Source organism: Colias eurytheme, chromosome 13 (genome assembly GCF_061535395.1).
Source record: "Colias eurytheme isolate Ceu_HAF_F1 chromosome 13, ilColEury1 Martin Lab GWU primary, whole genome shotgun sequence".
NCBI classification, from domain to species: Eukaryota; Metazoa; Arthropoda; class Insecta; order Lepidoptera; family Pieridae; genus Colias; species Colias eurytheme.
The window spans coordinates 7109427-7128525 of NC_142992.1; the positions used below are offsets into that span (position 1 = coordinate 7109427).

Here is a 19099-nt window from a genome sequence, read left to right on the forward strand (position 1 = left end):
CGTGTTAAGCACCGATATTAGAAAAACTTTCGCATGTTTTTACGATTTTTTTCTTTAAAGAACTTCATTTACTCGTACATTAACTAGTTTGAGCAAACAGCAAAAATAAATTAAATTAAAAAAGTTAGTCGTTTGACGTATTGCTGATAGATAACAATTATGATAATAATTATTATTATTAGTATAAAGTTAGTATACTTGTAATAAAACAAGAGGATATAGGTATGTGTAGTAACTTAGGTGTGAAAGTGAAAATTATAAGGATACCTAGTATAGCATAGTTAGTTGATGTCATCAAGAATGGTTTTACTGTGTAACAAGGCTTTAATTATTAATAATAACTAAAGGAGACCAGGCACTCGTAAATGTCAGTTACTAACTTTTACAACTTTTGAAAAATGAGGGTTGTTTGTTAAATGGTCATTAATATCTAAATATATTATATAGGTAGGCAAGTAAAAAACTTCAATATATGTGTGGTAGTATTTATTAACTTATCACTTTCGATAATACTGTACATAATGGATAGTACCTAAATTAATTCTATAACTCCGGTTTTACCGGTTGAGCCGAGTTCAGATAACAACATGATATTTCAGTGGTCCCTGAAGCGAAGACGCAGTTTTACATAGATACAATGTATAACAATAGGAATATGAAGTAATAAGTAGGTACGCTTTATACTACGCATTTAAAACAAGCACTTAAGTACAATATGTATAATAGTAATTTTTAATAAATATTAAAAATAACTTATATTGAGTTTATTATGTAATATATAATATATGTATTTATTATGTAATATATTATAGGTACACAACTATACTACCAATAAATATTTTACTAATAAAACCTGAAACTAGATGATTGTAGAATTTTGAATCACAATTATACGGACCAGTCTAGCTAAATTATTTTAGTTTGAGAACTCAGAGTTAAATAATAATCTGAAAGACATTGGTTTCAACATATTTATCTAAGTACTTTTTTTGTTGTTTATGAATCAGCGTAACGTAACTTGATGAGCTACAAATTTTTAAAACTGATTTTGGTCAGATCAAACTTGTTCCAATTTCTAGTAATTTATTTCAGTCACTTAAATTAGAATCTTCATAATTTTAAAAGACTTAATGAAACAGGTTTAAAATGGGTCCGGTAAATAAAAAAGCTTACTCTACACTTTTAATTTTTAAACATTGTTGAGTCTAGCAATTAGTAAATAAATTTTAGAATATTCAAGATTTGATAAACATCTACCCTATAGAGATCCTAACTGACATTTTAACTTATATCTAATCGGTAGGTGTAGTAGGTAGCATATTTTGAGAATATCTTTCATACCGATAAAATTAAATTTTAAATTCAAACTTATCCAAAAATACTAGAGACGAAACTATTGATAGAGTTTGTGAAAGTTGAAAAGAGTCCAGGAGAGGGCGCGGGTGCGGGAGGCGGGCGGGGAGGCCCCGCCGGCCGGTAGTATGGTCCACCGTCTATACGCTGCAATCACATACGTAAAGTATAAGATAATTAATAATTATGTAAATGTAATTTATAAAACATTCAAAGAAATAGAAAAAAGTGACTAATAAAAGTGTCCCTTCGTCCAGCATACTCACCATGGAATCCTGATATTTCATGAATGTCAAAAAACTGTTCTGAAATAGTGCTAAATAGTGCCCAAAGGAAAAAAATAGTGCTCTTGTACTTGCGAAGTTATAGCCATAGTTCGATGAGTATGCTGGACGAAGGTTTCGCCCAGCATACTCACCTCCGTCCGGAGAATCTGTATACGCTTCAAACATAATTCATACTTCAAAAAATAGTTCCCAAATAGTGCCAAACGGTGCCCAAAAAGAAAAAACAGTGCTCGAATAACTTCGGAGTTACAGGCTTCGTTCAGTGAGTATGCTGGGCGTAGGTTCTACGCCCAGCATACTCACCTCAGTGCGCGAATATCGAACGAGCTATAGGTACAATTTACGTCTCAAAAAATTGTGCTTGAAATAGTGCCCAATATCAGTCCAATTTTTGCTTGACTTTTGACCTAGAAAACCATTAAATTTGATTGTAAACTTCTACATACATACATTACATTGAGTACAGTCGAATACAATATTATTAACTTTCTAACAATTTTTGTCTTGTGTAAATTATTAATTGTCTATGTAAGGGAGTATTTACTTTAGAATCGCAATATTATTAATTACACATTATTTTAATAATACTTTATAATAATATGATTAAGCCTTCGCGCGTCGCATGGGACCCCGGTAGCTAGGAACAATGATTTTATATATTTTGTCTAGATCACGGCTCTTGAAGGATTAAGATATCAAATGAAGTAAATCATGCATGAAAAATAAAGTTGCTGTTATTAATGCTTACATTACAACTGACAAAATTATTCAAAATAATCATTTTCCGGATCAAGGACGGTACCACAACGTTTACGGAATTGACCTGTATTCCTCATGTGATAAAGTTCAATATAGTGTGGCAGTAATGGATGCACGTACGGTCAATAGGTATGGGGCTTACGACGCGCGGCGCCCGCGACGCAAATAAATATGTTTATGTTTAAATACTAGATGGCGCTGCCCTAACATCTTACGATTATTAGACAAGACTGATCTGTATTTTGAAGGTGATAAGGGTCCATTTTGTGTCACAAAGCAATCGAAACGAACAAGCGCTTCTCAGTTTCTTTGTTTGTTTACTTCGTCGCACATCATTATAATAACGCCGGCTTTTGAGTTTGACTACATAGTGGGTTGCAAAACCAAACAATGTGTTGGTGATGTCATTATTTACCTATATAAAATTGTGTATCTAGTACGTAATCAATATAGGAGCTGCACCCAAATCAGTAAGTATATTTCAATTTATAATAGTGGCATTTAACTAAATTGATTTTACACTCATTCATTAATTGCACTGTAAAACTAGGTAGCAAGCGAGTTGTTTTTTACAAAAACACGTTCATTTTTTCGTTGAATATGACACTGTACACTTAAAATTAAGGACATGCTTAAGAAGTTTTAAAAATGGGTACCTACTTAGTTACTTTTTTAAAGGTTTGATGTAGGTAGGTACACACATAATAACGTAATGTAACTTGTTTGTTTATCTAATTGGATCTCAAATACCTATATACCTATATACCTACTTCTGCGGAGGCCTGGTTTTATCCTCCAATTCTACTGGTTTAATATTTTTGTCCAAAAACATGTGTCGACGACTGTACCCCATTTTACGTTAGTATGTAGAAGTTTACATTAAAATTTAATGGTTTTCTAAGTCAAAAGTCAAGCAAAAATTGGACTGTATTGGGCACTATTTCAAGCACAATTTTTTGAGACGTAAATTATACCTATAGCTCGTTCGATATTCGCGCACTGAGGTGAGTATGCTGGGCGTAGAACCTACGCCCAGCATACTCACTGAACGAAGCCTATAACTCCGAAGTTATTCGAGAACTGTTTTTTCTTTTTGGGCACCGTTTGGCACTATTTGGGAACTATTTTTTGAAGTATGAATTATGTTTGAAGCGTATACAGATTCTCCGGACGGAGGTGAGTATGCTGGGCGAAACCTTCGTCCAGCATACTCATCGAACTATGGCTATAACTTCGCAAGTACAAGAGCACTATTTTTTTCCTTTGGGCACTATTTAGCACTATTTCAGAACAGTTTTTTGACATTCATGAAATATCAGGATTCCATGGTGAGTATGCTGGACGAAGGGACACTAATAAAAACATCTAGATCAATTTGGTTTAAGCTTGACAAATAGGTAAGTAGAACTGCTTGATTAAAATGTACTTCTAATATGGTAGAAATCGGCAGAGCGGTTTAGCTTATATCACAAATATCTAATATTACCTCTAATAGCTTTATATTATCTGTGCTAATACTCTACATTATGTAACTCAGAAACCGAACATAAAAATATTTATAATAAAGCAATTTTAATTAAAAATGATGTCTACGAATTAGTTAAAAAGCTTTTTGAGTATAATTACAACACGTTAGACTCTCGAGCATCCAAATTTATGAAAAGATGTAAATAGGATAAAAATGAGATTGACTAGTATTAGGTACTATATCGACGCACATAATACCAATATGTTAGAAAATGATCCAAAAAATAAGCAGAAAATCGTTTTTGAAGCCAAGCGTAATGCCTCTATTAGATAGGAATGCAATAAATGGGGAAGCGACGCGATGCAGATGGTGTGATTTTGAAAATTATGTGAAAATATAGAAATGTATATTTGTGGCATTAGCATGCAATGAGTGCTAATTAATAAAGACTAATGCGATTTTTCTAAATCGTATGATGATTATCATGATGAATTAATTGGCATGATTCAAAAAATTAACCTAAAAATGATTTTAATGAAAGTCATACAATCTCGATCGAGGTTGAAAGTATTTATTCTTGAGGAAAAGAGATGGGCTCTTGTTTCTTGGAAGGTGTAGCTTTCATATTTGGTCTTCGAGTCTGCTTCTGTTTGGCCATCGCCCCAGATGGCGGGAACCCCTAAAGTGCAACATAAAGCTAATCCACACCAAAATATTATATACAACATTTTACACCTGAATCAAATATGTACCTACATCCTCATGCAATTTTTGTACATTAGAATATTATTTATTTATTTCGAGCTGTCTAATTCACGTCAGTGTTTTGCTATTTCAAGAGATTTTTTTATTAATGATGCACAAATTTGGAGCCATTTTTAACTTAATCAAGTTTAATGAAAATACCAAATATCTATCTAGCTAATAAAATGTTGTTAATCAAACAAATATTACTATTACCGTATTTGACATACCTACATATTTACTTCCCATTTCCATTTGATAAATTTTAGGCTCTCAAAAAATATTTGGTAAACATTGAGCGTTTGTAAATTTAGAAATTAGAATCCCAATAGATTGTTAATATTGTTCTATTTAAATATTTACACAGCGTACATTGTAGTTAAATATTTTATACGTACTTTGGCAGAATGCAATGTAATGTTTAATAGCGTCGGGTGGCTATCGATTACAAAGAATTCTACTTCTTGCGGCAGATAACCTTCCGCGGAGACCTGTAAAGTAACGGTAATATCGTTAATGAATGCTAAAATATGAGTTCATTTAGAAAATACCGCTTGATAACGGATATTTTAAAGTGATTTTTGACTCGAGCATCACATAATTTTTGAAGTGAAAACTTCTTTAGCGGCGTTGGGTATGAAATCTTAAACTCGCGTCAGGACACGTGGCCTGATCGAAAAAGCGTAAGACGGATTTTTTTAGGCCTTTATATTCCATGCGTAAGACGGATACCATTCCAAAATATCAAACATGCTGAACGTTTAATAATCAAGTTTTCACTTCTGCCGGCACTCCCGGAGACCGGAGTGCAACCCGTCTTTTTTTTTCTTCGCTTTTCATTTGGCAATTCACCTATTGAAATCTCAAAATAATCTTTCCTACTTTCGTCCGTTCATTACTTATCTGTAATAACATTTATCTGGATGTTTACAATTACACAAAAACAAGCAGTAAATATGACACGTTACCTAATACCTATACAGATATATTATACAATAGATTATTTACCTCGAGCCGGTACCGCCCAGGCAGCAGAATGCGCCAGAACTCCCCGTACTTAGTAGTGTGGTACGTCACATCGCGTTCCTTCACGCGGATGGCGGCGCGCTCCACCGGGTTGCCGTTGTCGTCCATCACGAAACCGTGAGCCCCGCGGTGGGCTTCCGCCAGATATTTAATCAGTGACTGGTTGAAAAAAAATATCATTAAGTCAGTTTGATGAATCATGAAAGAAACCTTAGGATTGATTAACGATATACGTAACCTATTAAACGCTAGAAGAAGCTTTTATAATTGTTATTAGCACGTTTTCTTTATAATAATTATTGTCGAAGAACGTGTATAAATAGACTTTCCGTGGATTTCTATCGTCTTACCTGCTTATTATCTTGCCAGTATTTAGCGAGCTCGTGTGCGGGAGGATACTTGCAACATGAGATTTCTAACGTAATTTCCATACAGCCGTGCCATAAGTAGTTATAATCTTGCATGCCCCCTGAAAAGAAATGTAAAAAGTTTTAGAATCAACACCGAATTCCTCATTAATCAGTATTGGCCGCAAAGGTGCGTTTTGACTTTTGCCTCTACATTCCACCTATCAACGATATTATTTCTTGTATGTCAATGTGCATAATTTGGAAACATATATAAATGCAATAACGATGCCGGATGCGTTATACCATATATCAAATAGTTAAATGTATAGGCTGTGGTATAGGCAACATACCTATTATTCAGGTTTTAAATTTATTGTAGAGTCCATAACATACCAGTTAGTGGGTACCAAGCTGCTCCGTTAGTGATACCCTTCTCGAACCTTGGAGACCCGCTCTTGCAGGACACACCTCGAGACATCTTGGCGTGATTGTTCGAGTAGACCAGCGCCAGGTGACGGAACACGTCGTCGTCTGGCGCGATGGAAGGCGAGTGCGCGTAGCTTTGGAAGACTGCATTTAGGGGATATGCAGGAGAAATTTGGACGTTAATAGTATTCCTTTAGGATGTTTTACATAATATAAAGGTCGATACATAGGATCTTGCAGACTTTTGTTTCTGAAATCTGAGGTAATCCTTGATGTCAAATATCAGTTTGTAAATAGGTATAATACCTATGTATGATTATGAACCATCTGTATTGATACACTGGATAGGATATTAAGGTGTATAATATATATTATGTTCGAGTATTAAAAAAATGTGATGATCCTACGTCTCATTCTTTTCTTTTAAAATACTTTAAATTTTGCGTATTTTTATGGGCCATTAAGATTTTGATGAAATGATATTTCTACTGTATCTGTATCAAAAACATTAAAATTTGTTATCATAAATTGATGAAGTAACTAGATATTATTAAATATTACGGTTGTAACATTTTTTATAACAAATAAGGACCAAAGCAAGCCAAATATCACATAAAGCAATCACAATGACAAAACGAAAATACATTGATAGATGCAAGCTTCTCTATAATGATTATAAGTTATAACATCTGCAAAATATGTATATCCCTAAATTAGCTTTTTAGGATGTAGAGTTTTATACAAAGGTAAGTACCAAATCACTGCGGACAAAAATCCTACGTAAGCTAGATTATTTGTTACTTATATTATGTAGGTATATAATTCCTTGCTAACTATAGAAACTTACCCTGTTGGTATCATAAATAATCATTCTAAAAATTCATCCATGAATGCAACTCAGACATAAAAAATTAAAAACATCGAAAGCATCATCATAACGACATATTATTATTCCTTTATTTTTCATACTTTACCTGAACACAGTATCGAAGACCTGCATATTCCTAAGAGGCAGCATGGAAAACAAGGAGCTTCAGATCCATAACAATAAAAGTATAAAACTACTTGCTCCTATTCTAAGCAATTATCTAACACCTACTACTATAACATGACAAATTATTATTATTGCTTTTTTTACAAACCACAATCCATTCTTAAGGTGGTACTTAGATATTAGCGATACGTACTCTTTAAAAATGTAAGAAAATAACAAGATCATTTGCCGGTGCCACTTGTCATACCTATTAGAGAGTAGAATCGTCGGTAGTTATCTTTCCTATAGCTTTAATAGTTATTAATCATGCTTTATAAGATTTATAATTTATAACTATGTACAATAAAAGTTAACACATAATGGTCACATCAATTTAAAAAGCTTATAACAGTTGCAAACTCTGTGTAATATATTTATACAATAAAGAGAGTATATGTACGGGCATTAATATTGATACACTTATATTATACTTACTAGAACTAGGTGTATTATCAAATGGATATGAAGCTACGAGTGCTCCTCCATGCAAAGATCCAGAAAGTACGAACTGGATCTTGCTGATCCATTCCTTCACAGCCTCTGTCTCTGGTTGGGGCTGTTTCGTGTTCGCTTTGAAGAAGTCCGGGAAATTGCGATTCAGGTCATACCGACGAGCATTATGTCTGAAATTAATTTCCATGAAATTATTTTGACTTTGTTTATTGCGTTGATTGACTTATCATTCTACGTAATTAACATTATACCAGTCACCACGATAAACTAACTCCTAATAGGTTAAATGCTAATAACGTGTAAATCTAGCATTCAATAAGGTCGGATGCGTCGAGATAATATGTACCTACTAGGTACTCGGATGTCGAAATTTTTGAATAAAAAAATATACAAACTTATTTGTTCATTGTTTAAAAACAATCAAGGAGCAATTGTATAAGTTTCGTATATACATATTATGACCACTTATGACTATAGGACTAAAAATAGATATAATGTTCTATGCCTATGTGATAGTATTATTAGTCACGCTCTAAATATTGGATTTAAATAAAATTGTTGAACAACGTAAAATAATGTAAGATAGCGATTGATGTTACAATCTGTATTTTATTGTCGCCTTCACAAAAGAATACAGATGATAAAAAATAATTGTGAATTTACCTGCCGTGAATTGTGTCACATTGTCCTTCAGACGATATTGAGTAACCGTCCGGGTTCATGGATGGCATTAGGTGGATTCGTGTATTGTCTAATAACCATTTGATATACGAATCATTTTCATATGACGTGACCAAGTACTGAAAAATGTAGATTATATATCAATTAATTAGTTCATCAAAATTTATCAAACTTACCAACACTGTTTGATCGTAGTAGGTACTTATGTTGTACGGTTTACGTAGGTATTACTTCGATAGTGGACTGTAATGGGACTGTATATAGGTCGTGCTAAATACTGCTAATAATAAAACGATATGGGACAACTGGGAACACTTTAAATGCTGCTAATAATTGTATATGATTTACGCGGATTCGAGAGAATAGAATGAGCACTTGTGCGCTGCTATGGATGATTTAGTTTGAATTCTAATATTATCTGGTTTCTGACTCTAATAATATTGTAGCCATAATACAATGTGTAAGTATTTAGTTATAATATAGTGTTAATCTGCCTGAGCTTAGTGCTGCTCTATGCATGACTAAGCTTAATGAAAGCATAATTTATGTTAATTCTGTTGTGCTATCTAATAAATGTTTCTGGAGCACGATTTCACAGTTTATTTCCTTATTAATTAAAATCGAAAGACAATGTAGGTAAATGATACTTCTAAATGCATGTACCTACAATTTTTTTAGATACTTTGTAAGAGATGGATTCTCCTCGATTCGCTCCAGCAACGTTAAAGGAAATAAGTGACTACTAGAATCTAGATGTCGTAATTTTAAACGTAACTCAGAGTAATTAGTAAGATGTTTCTATGGGGGTACATACATAATAGACTGAGATAGAAATCGAAGCTATTACTGCAATGTTTACATAATAGGTAAGTAATTACCTGAATAAGATGCAGGAGCAGTTCTCTCCCTACAGCCTCGTTGCCATGAATATTCGCTACATACTTGACGTCAGGTTTGCCGATCATGTGTTCATACGGTGATGCTGATACCACCATCACCCACAGATCGCGACCTAAGTTATTATAAAAATTATTTAATATGGTTTTTAATTTTTATGTAGGTATACAAAAAATTTTTGCGTTTGTTATTGATTAACTCTGACACTCCGTCATCCTTTCAAAAACTACATAATATAACCACATATACATAAGCTGCAAAATAGAACTTCATTCAAGAAGATTAGCTAATAACGATTACGATGTAATTGTGTATAGGTAATTAATACTTATTAGATTTACCTTGTACAGATTTTCCAATAGAATAGAGCGCAGTCAGAGCGGGGTAGCTAGCGGAAACTGCGCGCAGATATCTCGTCATCTGATCATGGTCATGATACTGAAATTCCAATTCCGGTCCTCCTTCCCGTGATTCTAATTCACTTCGGTTTGTCGCATCTTCTCCTGATAACAAAATACATATCACACGGTGCTATTAAGTTAACTATCAAACACGATTTTTTTTATTAATTTCGCTCTTAGATTTTCGCTGAACGTTGTCACTTTCTCTACGTTGTTTTATTAAAATAAATAATGTATTATATATATTTTAATATGATCTCTATCATATTTTAATATGATAGAGCATTATTAATACCAATAACCAATATCTAATGGTAACCATTATTAATAACCAGCTTTATTAATATCATTAAAAGGTCTGCTTCTGAATCAAGATTTATTTGACTATATATTATATGTACATATAACTATTAATATTAATGATACTGGTCACGTTAGTTTGCGTACCAGCTTTAGTAAAGTTTACCGTTATTGTTGCCCTACTTTTTCAAAAGCTACACAATTATACAATTTAGTAAGTTACACTTTTGTATTTTTTTGAAGTGAAACTCCTTTAGGCGCGTTGAGAGTAAAATTTCAAGGTCGCGTCATTGCAATACCGTCACGTCATCGAGTAAGGCGACGATTTTGGTAAGATTTGAGTCTAGCCAAAGAATTTTCACTTCTTACACGTGTTCTCTGCACACACACTCATTTTTTCATTATTATGAATATATTTAAATATGTAGGTATGTAATTTTCTGATAAGTGTGTTTATTCAAAGCATGAATTTAATAAAATTAATTATTTACTTGGTAATATCGAATAGGAATATTAATTCTCTTTCCAAAAATAACCACTAAAAAGTCAACATTAACCTAGTATCTTAAAAATTAAAATGTAAGTATTTTTCTTAGTTGGTATAACTATAATGTCTCTTAAACTTCTTTATATATTCTATGAATTATATTAGATAATTTATAATTTTGACTTTGAACCCTACTATTGGGCGAACTACCACTTACAAGTACCTAAGTATATTATAACCTGAACAACTTACCGGACAAATAGCTTGTATCCGGAGATTGTTGGGCCCATGTTGCTCCAACTAGCGTCAACAGAAGAACGACTCGAACAGCATCCCTTTTCCATCCCATCTGAAAGTATTTTTTTATAATTATCTATACAAATTTGTAGCTTTTCAGAGGACTGAGGATGATGAACACAAAGGATGAACAGAATAAGAGATTTTTGGCGATATAAGTATATGATAGTTTAAAATAATATCTAATTAATGATTCTCAGCTGATGATCTTTAATTGGTGTTTAATATATATACCTAGTCAATATAATTGTGTAGGTATACAGGTTTATAATATTATTTTCTCGTAATACAAAGGGGTTATGTTTGGTTGAATTGGCTAGCAATTACTTAAGTTAGAAGTTTTGCCTAACATAGCAATTTAAAACCCAGACTTATGTTTCAAACTAGAATAAGGTCCCGAGGGTACAGTAATACATTATGGCAATAATATAAATTATAATATTTTTAAAGGCGATACTCATAAATATTACCCTATTTTTATATGCTCTAAAAAACCTATATGCTAGTTATATTTTTGTTGTATAAAATTGCTCTTTTATATTAAAATGTTCGCGGCAACAGTAGGTATAAAAATGCATGTTTAAGGTAAACAAAAACGTACATTTTATCTCACTCAACGAGTTTCGGATGTTATTACAAGTCTGTGGGAAAGATTCGACCGGTCTAATCGGGTCTAATCGAAGGTCACTAGGTTAGTGGACTAATATAGAAGTGCATCATCCAGATTGGAATAACCTAACTACCGAACAGGCATACAATAATTGGTATGCATACGCGCTTAAACATATTTAGGTAATCTATACTAATATTATAAAGCTGAAGAGTTTGTTTGTTTGTTTGTTTGAACGCACTAATTTTGGGAACTACTGGTGCGATTTGAAAAATTCTTTCGGTGTTAGATAGCCCATTTATCGAGGAAGGTTATAGGCTATATTTCATCACGCTACGGGAAACAGGAGTGGAGCCACGGGGGTGAAACCGCGCGGAGCAGCTAGTTACTTATATGAGCCGTGACCCGTGGGAATTTCAGAATAAAGTTAAGAATAAATGTAATAAAATTAGTTAGACATAGAACTTCAATTCATTTTATCTGTAAGCATTACTAGAATAAGTAGCGTACCTATTTGGGAACTGGGAAATTATAACGGATATTTTTTTTCGTTTTGAAAAATCGATAGTAGGACAAGCAATTACCAATTCGATAAAGTGAATAAGATAAACTATACCTAGGTAGGTATTTATCTACTACTAGCAGTCCGCCCCGGCTTCGCCCGTGGTACATATTTACGTTTTCTCTACGTAAGAACCATCCTCGTACTTCAAGGAATATAATAAACAAAGAAATAACGAAATCGGTTCAGCCGTTCTCAAGTTATGCGCTTACCAACACATTTTGGGATTCATTTTTATATTATAGACTAGCGGTCCGCCCCGGCTTCGCCCGTGGTACTTACGTTTTCTCTACATAAAAACCATCCTCGTACTTCAAGGAATATAATAAAAAAAGAATTATCGAAATCGGTTCAGCCGTTCTCGAGTTATGCGCTTACCAACACATTTTGCGATTCATTTTTATATATAAGAAGATTTAAGAGTTATTTTTACTGTTGATTTGTCTATTTAAAAAATGAAAGTGATGATAACCTTTCTATTTACTATTTAATAACGGTATAATTTATAACGTTTAATAGACAACCGTGCATTTACTTGTATTTGTAACAAAAATATTTTTTTTTCTATAATTCTTGTTTTATATTCTATTAGTAATGATAAAGTTTTTAGACTCGGTTCCGAACTAATTGAATTTAGGTCAAGTTAAATATGGATTGGACTTTAAAAAGATCTTAAGTGCTCCCTATATTATAGATCAAAACACAGATGATATAATTAGTACAAGTGATCAAACCAGTAAAAGACGACTCTACTTAACACATATAAGTACTTATTTATTGAGACTCTTGATTTTCACATCGTGACTATCAACAAACAATGCAGCACACTTTTTGTTCAGTGAAAGTTTTTAACAAATCTGATTTGAATTGCTAAGCAATGCCTCCACACGTGATATACCAAACGATTCATTATTTTAAATAGAACTAAGTACATATTACTTTGAATATAAAAAGTACTACCCACATCGAAAAACAGTCTTGAAATGAAATGACTTTTTTAAGAATAAATATACATATATAAAATTATTGATTATTTTGTCTATCTACAGTTTGTGCGTTAAATAACAAATACGGTAAGAACAATAAAACCACAATAAGGTCCAAGAAAATGTAACCAAAATATTAGGATTAAAGCATTTTGGCTTTATGGCCAAATCATAGAAATAATAGAGGTATTTAGATACTTGTACTTAAATGATTTTTTATTTAAAAACACGTACATAGTACAACAATCATGGTCTATATGAGATTTAAATTTGAAAAACGTAATAGTTAATACTTTAATTATTTACTTATATTAAAATATTTACTGTTAAAAGATAAAATATTACAGAAAATATTATTTTTTTTACTATGAAATGAAACTAAAGAACTCATAATAATTTAGCAGTTAAGTGAGCATACCAATTATTTATACATCATAAATCAGATGCATTAGTTCAGGTTCAAAATAAATAAGATAAGCACATAATATTATCATAACTACCTACCTAGATTTAAAATTAAATTGAAATGTCGATAAATATGGTACCTAATACCTATTTACTCGACATACCTATATGTATTTACTATATTGAATCTTTAACATGTTATATTTATAGTTCACAACTAATTGATTGATATAAAGTTTAAAAAAATGCAGTTAGTTTATCTAAACTTTTAACAAAATGATAACAAATATTTTTACCTTTGGTCCCGCACTAATGTTTCAATTTTGAACGCACTAAGTTTTTTGTCCTCATTTGTTAAAGACACGTATTTTACCAACGCGCGATTGGAATGTGGTCGCGTAAGTATCGCCCGGAAGGAAAACTGGGACAGACAGGTCCTTGTGACCGAGCGAACGAAGCTCTACTGCCAGCTGAGATCGCTGGTTCTAACCACGGGTACCGCATCATCTGCGTCGACGTACAACTGCCACATGATCGTAAAGCACTTTCTCTCTAGCATCACCCCTGAAATTGTACTTAATACCACGGAATAAGGTTTATTTCATTAATTTTTAATTAAATAAGCCTCATTCCGTGACCGTTTCATACTGAAATAGATGATTTTCTTCTCTAGGGTCCATGCTATAAAATTGACATTGCAGAGTTATATAGACCTATAAATAAACTCTAGCAGTGACGTATATGTGAATTCGCGCCTTTCCTCTTATTAGTACTTTTCCCGCGGGTAGAGTTTCTTCAACACCTAGCCGATACTTAATATGTATTAAATTTCTAATGAAATTCAATGATCAACTTCCACGTTTTTTATGATTTAAATCAAGGTACCTAGATACTATAATTTTATTAGGTACCTAGTAGGTACGTATATTCTTAAAGCTTTAGATATATTTTAATCATAAAAGTACCTATTGTTTGTAATAAAGCATATTATATGATTACAATTTAGCTTAAGCTGTTATTCATTGTTAAACATACAAGATATATATACCGACATTTTCCTTTTTAACAGGCTTTCTCCAGAAAGTAAAAGCTATTGTTTACCAAGACTGACCGATACGACTAACTCTGTCTTTGCCTGCGCTCATTATACCACGGCAGGTTAAGCATTTTCATGAAAGAAGAGACAAGATTTCTGTGATAGGAGACCATATAGAATAAAGCAAATCCTTGTACTGCACTGCAGGTACCTGAATTTTTCGTTGTTATAATATAGGTACCTAGAATACCTATAATATAACGCAACGCATATTTCATATTACATAATTATTTAAAATATTGCGATGAATCATGGATACAACAAAACAAAACCTAAAAATATAATTGAAATATTTTTGTTATGATTTTCCTTGTTAGCAATTTTCCAAACGGCGGGTATTACTACGTGTTGCAGTAAATAAGCGAATTTCGTAATGGTCGTAAGATAGGCGATAACATGGTACTACTTGAACTTATCGCGAGAAGATATTGTTAGAAAAATACAGTTTTTTATAAGTATGTATGTTTATTCACGCTCTGTTCCCACTTCCCCTACGTTAGCAATTCTTGAAAGTGAAAATAACAATACGGCAAGGTCTCGTCAGCACTTTTTCTTATTCTGATAGTTATGCTCTCAGCAACTAGGTCATGGTCGAAAAGATCTGATAAAATCCTACCCTTATGTGAGAGCACTTTTGTGATTCTTGTCTGTGCTGCAAAACAATCATCATTGTGTTCTAAACGGAGCAACACAAATAGTTTCTAAGTGAAAACACGTTCATGCAAAAAGCGTGTAAGAATTTATTATTAAATTATAAAAATAGTTTACTTTAAGCACTATACTGCAGGTGTGATATTGATAAATATGTAGGTTTTTATTGACAATAGGGAAACACAATCACGCTTGATAGTAAGACCTTCCCTAGAAGGTAGCCTGCATTCAGACTCTACACTTGAAGACCCCCGGAATGTATGTATCTACTCGTCGGGAACAGATTAATTTAAATTTCTTTATAGTGAGGATTATAAGATAAACGATATTTTAGGAGAACTGACGTCTAGTTTATATTTTAGTACGACTCTATATTTTCATGACAAACTTGATGATAGAGAATCTAAGCGTTCTACGTAAGTTCTAACAGGCGAATGGCAAGTTGCGAACGGCGAGGCTACTTCAGCCGTTCATGTCCACGGCAGTCCACGGCACAAGCAAAAACGGATGCCGTCAAACGTCAAACGCTTTGACGTCACAAAACTGCAAGCATCGCCACTTGTCAAGAATGATTAATTGTAATATTATCGCAAAATGAATTGCAAAATGTGTTGGTAAGCGCATAACTCGAGAACGGCTGAACCGATTTCGATAATTCTTTTTTTATTATATTCCTTGAAATACGAGGATGGTTCTTATGTAGAGACAACGTAAACATGTACCAGGGGCGAAGCCGGGGCGGACCGCTAGTTTTTAAATAAAAATACGAAGGTGAGCGAGAAGCTTACTAAACAAAATAATCCTATCCTATCTTACTAGCACGGACTAGTAATAATAGGGGAATAATAAAACGAGCGACTGAAAATAAAGTGAGCGACTGATTATGAGATACTGATTTAATAACTTAAGCGGTATGAATTTGAGTAATCGACAAATAAACTAAACAAGCAACGAATATTAGTTGATAATAAAATACAGATTGAGCGTACGTACTAAAGGAGGATTGTGATTAATCCATTTGATATATTAGAATTCTAACTGTGTGATTACATTACTATATGAGCGACTAAATTACTAGTTGAGCGAATAGATTACTGTGACCGACTAAATTACGCTCATCTAGAGCGACTAAAAACACTAGAATAAATTGTTCAAATAGTTATTTGATAAAACTTTCAAAAACAAATTGAACTGATAGTACCTACTCTGTCCATTATAGTATTTTTCAAAGTGATTTTTCTATTCGAAATACCTCGATTAAGATAAAATGCCACTCAGTATAAATAAATCATATGCCAAATAATGAATATAATACAAGACGTAAGCAAGAGTATATTTGTTCTGTGGACGTAAGGGTCGCTCAAATATTATGAAGCTGCTCATTTTGTTTTTTATGTAACGCAAATTAATGTTTGTTAGTTGCTGATCTGTTAATTTTTCATCGCTCGCAGTCAGTCGCTCACTTAGTAATTCTGTTACCCCAATTAATTATTTTTGATAACTAAAACTTTAATTTGCAGTCACTCGTTTAAATACTACCCGTAATAATATATGTACTACGTATACAACCTACTACTTGTATGTATATTTGTTAGTCTTTCATGCAAGTACTACTGAACCGATTAAAATGAAATTTACCCATACACACACATAACGAGGGTAACTTGGATTAACATATAGGATAGGTTTTATCCCACGGGAACGGAAACTATGGGGGTTTTTCTTTGAAAACGCGGGCGAAGCCGCGGGCGAAAAGCTAGTATGTATTTAAATAAATACGGCTATTTCTGGAGGATCTTTCTGGCTGTGCAAATAAAATAACTTAAATATTCAGAGGGGAGCAATAAATAATGTTCTCTTTAATGAGGACTCGTGTAGCATTATATCAGATGACCCCTCTAGAGATATGTATAGCTATATTTTAGGTCAGACACACTTACTTATATCTATGTACAGAAATACATTTTTTGTTGTTTCGAGTTTCTTAGAATTGGATCTATACAGGTATTTATTTATGACACACAGGAAATATTTGAGAATTTAGTTTGTTCGTCGATTCAGCTCAGCGAGATTTGGGGTATCAGTGAAATTCATGATTCATGTCATTATACATGTGTGCATACACTTAAAGTAACATAATGCAATGTATTGTGATATGTAATTGTAATTATAATCATTTATTTTGTGCTATCCCTTACGACCTTCATACATTTCCTTTCCTACCAGGTTGCCTGATAGAGATTGCTGTTCAGCAATAAGGCCGCCTTTTGTACAAATTGCCTTTTTGTGATATTGTTCTTTCTTTTTCTGCTTTGTCCATTCATGTTTGTACAATAAATAAATAACATACTGTGAATAGATTATGTCCCCAATTTTTCTTTTTCATTAGATAATAATTGATAGATGTGCTTTTAAAATTCCTATAATCGGTTCGGGAGTTTCAGAGGAAAATCTGGTTTCGTCAGAATTACTGAAAGATAAACAATTACCGATATTATGAGAAAGTGTTAATTGATAAATATTTGAAATAAATGATAATTATGTGTATAGCGTAGACGTAGTAAATATTTAGTAAGTATTGTGTTTTTGTACGTAGGTACCTATATCAAAAATGGATTTTGTTTAATTTTATATTATTCCCTACTATGTAGGTTCTATTGCGAAATTAAGTACATATCTAGTTCAATTCTACAGAATTCCAGTATTATTTTATTATATTAGTATGTAGTAACTATTATTTTTTTATTCCTTTTGAAGAATTCCAGTATTATTTTATTATATTAGTATGTAGTAACTATTATTTTTTTATTCCTTTTGAAGAATTCCAGTATTATTTTATTATATTAGTATGTAGTAACTATTATTTTTTTATTCCTTTTGAAATCTATCTATTTATGAATTTAAAATTATAGATAGAAACAAGTCTTGGTGTGTTAGTTGTGATAGAGTTTTCGATTACGGTGTAAGTAACAGAAAAATGTATAGCCTTTGTGAGAGTGAATAGCAATAATGTAGAGCTACTAATTTGTCGTGAGATTATAGAGCGTTATGATTTCAGTTGATAAAAAACTGTTGTATGATTTTGAAATAAGATATTAGATACGTATGGAGAGATGTTTTGAAGGCGCATAGGCAAATAATACTATTATACACAAGCTTTTACCGTTCAAATTATAAATCTAAACCATTATCGAATCCATCTGAAGATAAATAAATTAAGGAGGAACTCATTGGCAAAAATATACACACATAATTTTCTTAATGTGTTTAATTATTACATAGAATATGCTCTACCTTAATCCTTTCCTTTTTAAACAACTTCCAAACATAAAAGGAGGAGATTGCACGTTTGTTTATATGTAATACTTTTTGTTTATATGTTTAGTCTGTAGAAAAAAAAATTGTGTAAATTAATAATTTACACGATATTATAGTACGAACGAATATTATAGTATTTATACTTTATCGTCGATGCTCTATGATCAAGTCTCCTCCAGGCTCTTGTAAATGTTGTCACTCTATCATGAATGCCAACGATATACAAGAGCTTCTTCAAGATGTCCTTAAGATATTCACTCATATATCGTTAGTGGTTAATACTTCTATGTATTTCCATCCATTTATAGTTAACACAAAATTATATTTTAAATGTGTAATGATATAAAATTGCTGATATTTACTGAAGATTAATACTTGCTACTCACTTACTTGGTGAGAAAATTATATTACAAATTATGTATATATATTTATCGCAATTTTTTTATTTGATTGAAGTTTTCATTAATCAAGGGTGAGTTGTGAGGGTCGCTTAGCTTTGACATTTGAAA

The 19099-nt window shown here is 32.4% G+C and overlaps 1 protein-coding gene across 3 annotated transcripts; it reads right to left on the reverse strand.

The window, feature by feature from the left end:
* Positions 1-469: 469 nt before the first annotated feature.
* Positions 470-14017, reverse strand: LOC149903469 (carboxypeptidase D-like). Of its 3 annotated transcripts, XM_090108379.1 has the most exons (12): positions 13822-14017; positions 10918-11014; positions 9819-9980; positions 9459-9592; positions 8563-8699; positions 7882-8069; positions 6381-6557; positions 5988-6106; positions 5620-5796; positions 5010-5102; positions 4415-4546; positions 1359-1500 (listed from the first exon to the last, which is right to left on the reverse strand). In XM_090108379.1, exons 2-11 carry the CDS (start codon positions 11012-11014, stop codon positions 4439-4441), a joined length of 1392 nt encoding a protein of 463 aa, XP_089964505.1. In that variant the 5' UTR covers positions 13822-14017; the 3' UTR covers positions 1359-1500; positions 4415-4438. The 3 variants fall into 3 exon arrangements, with proteins under 3 accessions (XP_089964504.1, XP_089964506.1, XP_089964505.1); XM_090108378.1 differs by lacking the exon at positions 4415-4546 and having other exon boundaries at positions 470-1500; positions 13822-14016; XM_090108380.1 differs by lacking the exons at positions 4415-4546; positions 6381-6557 and having other exon boundaries at positions 470-1500; positions 13822-14015.
* Positions 14018-19099: the final 5082 nt, after the last annotated feature.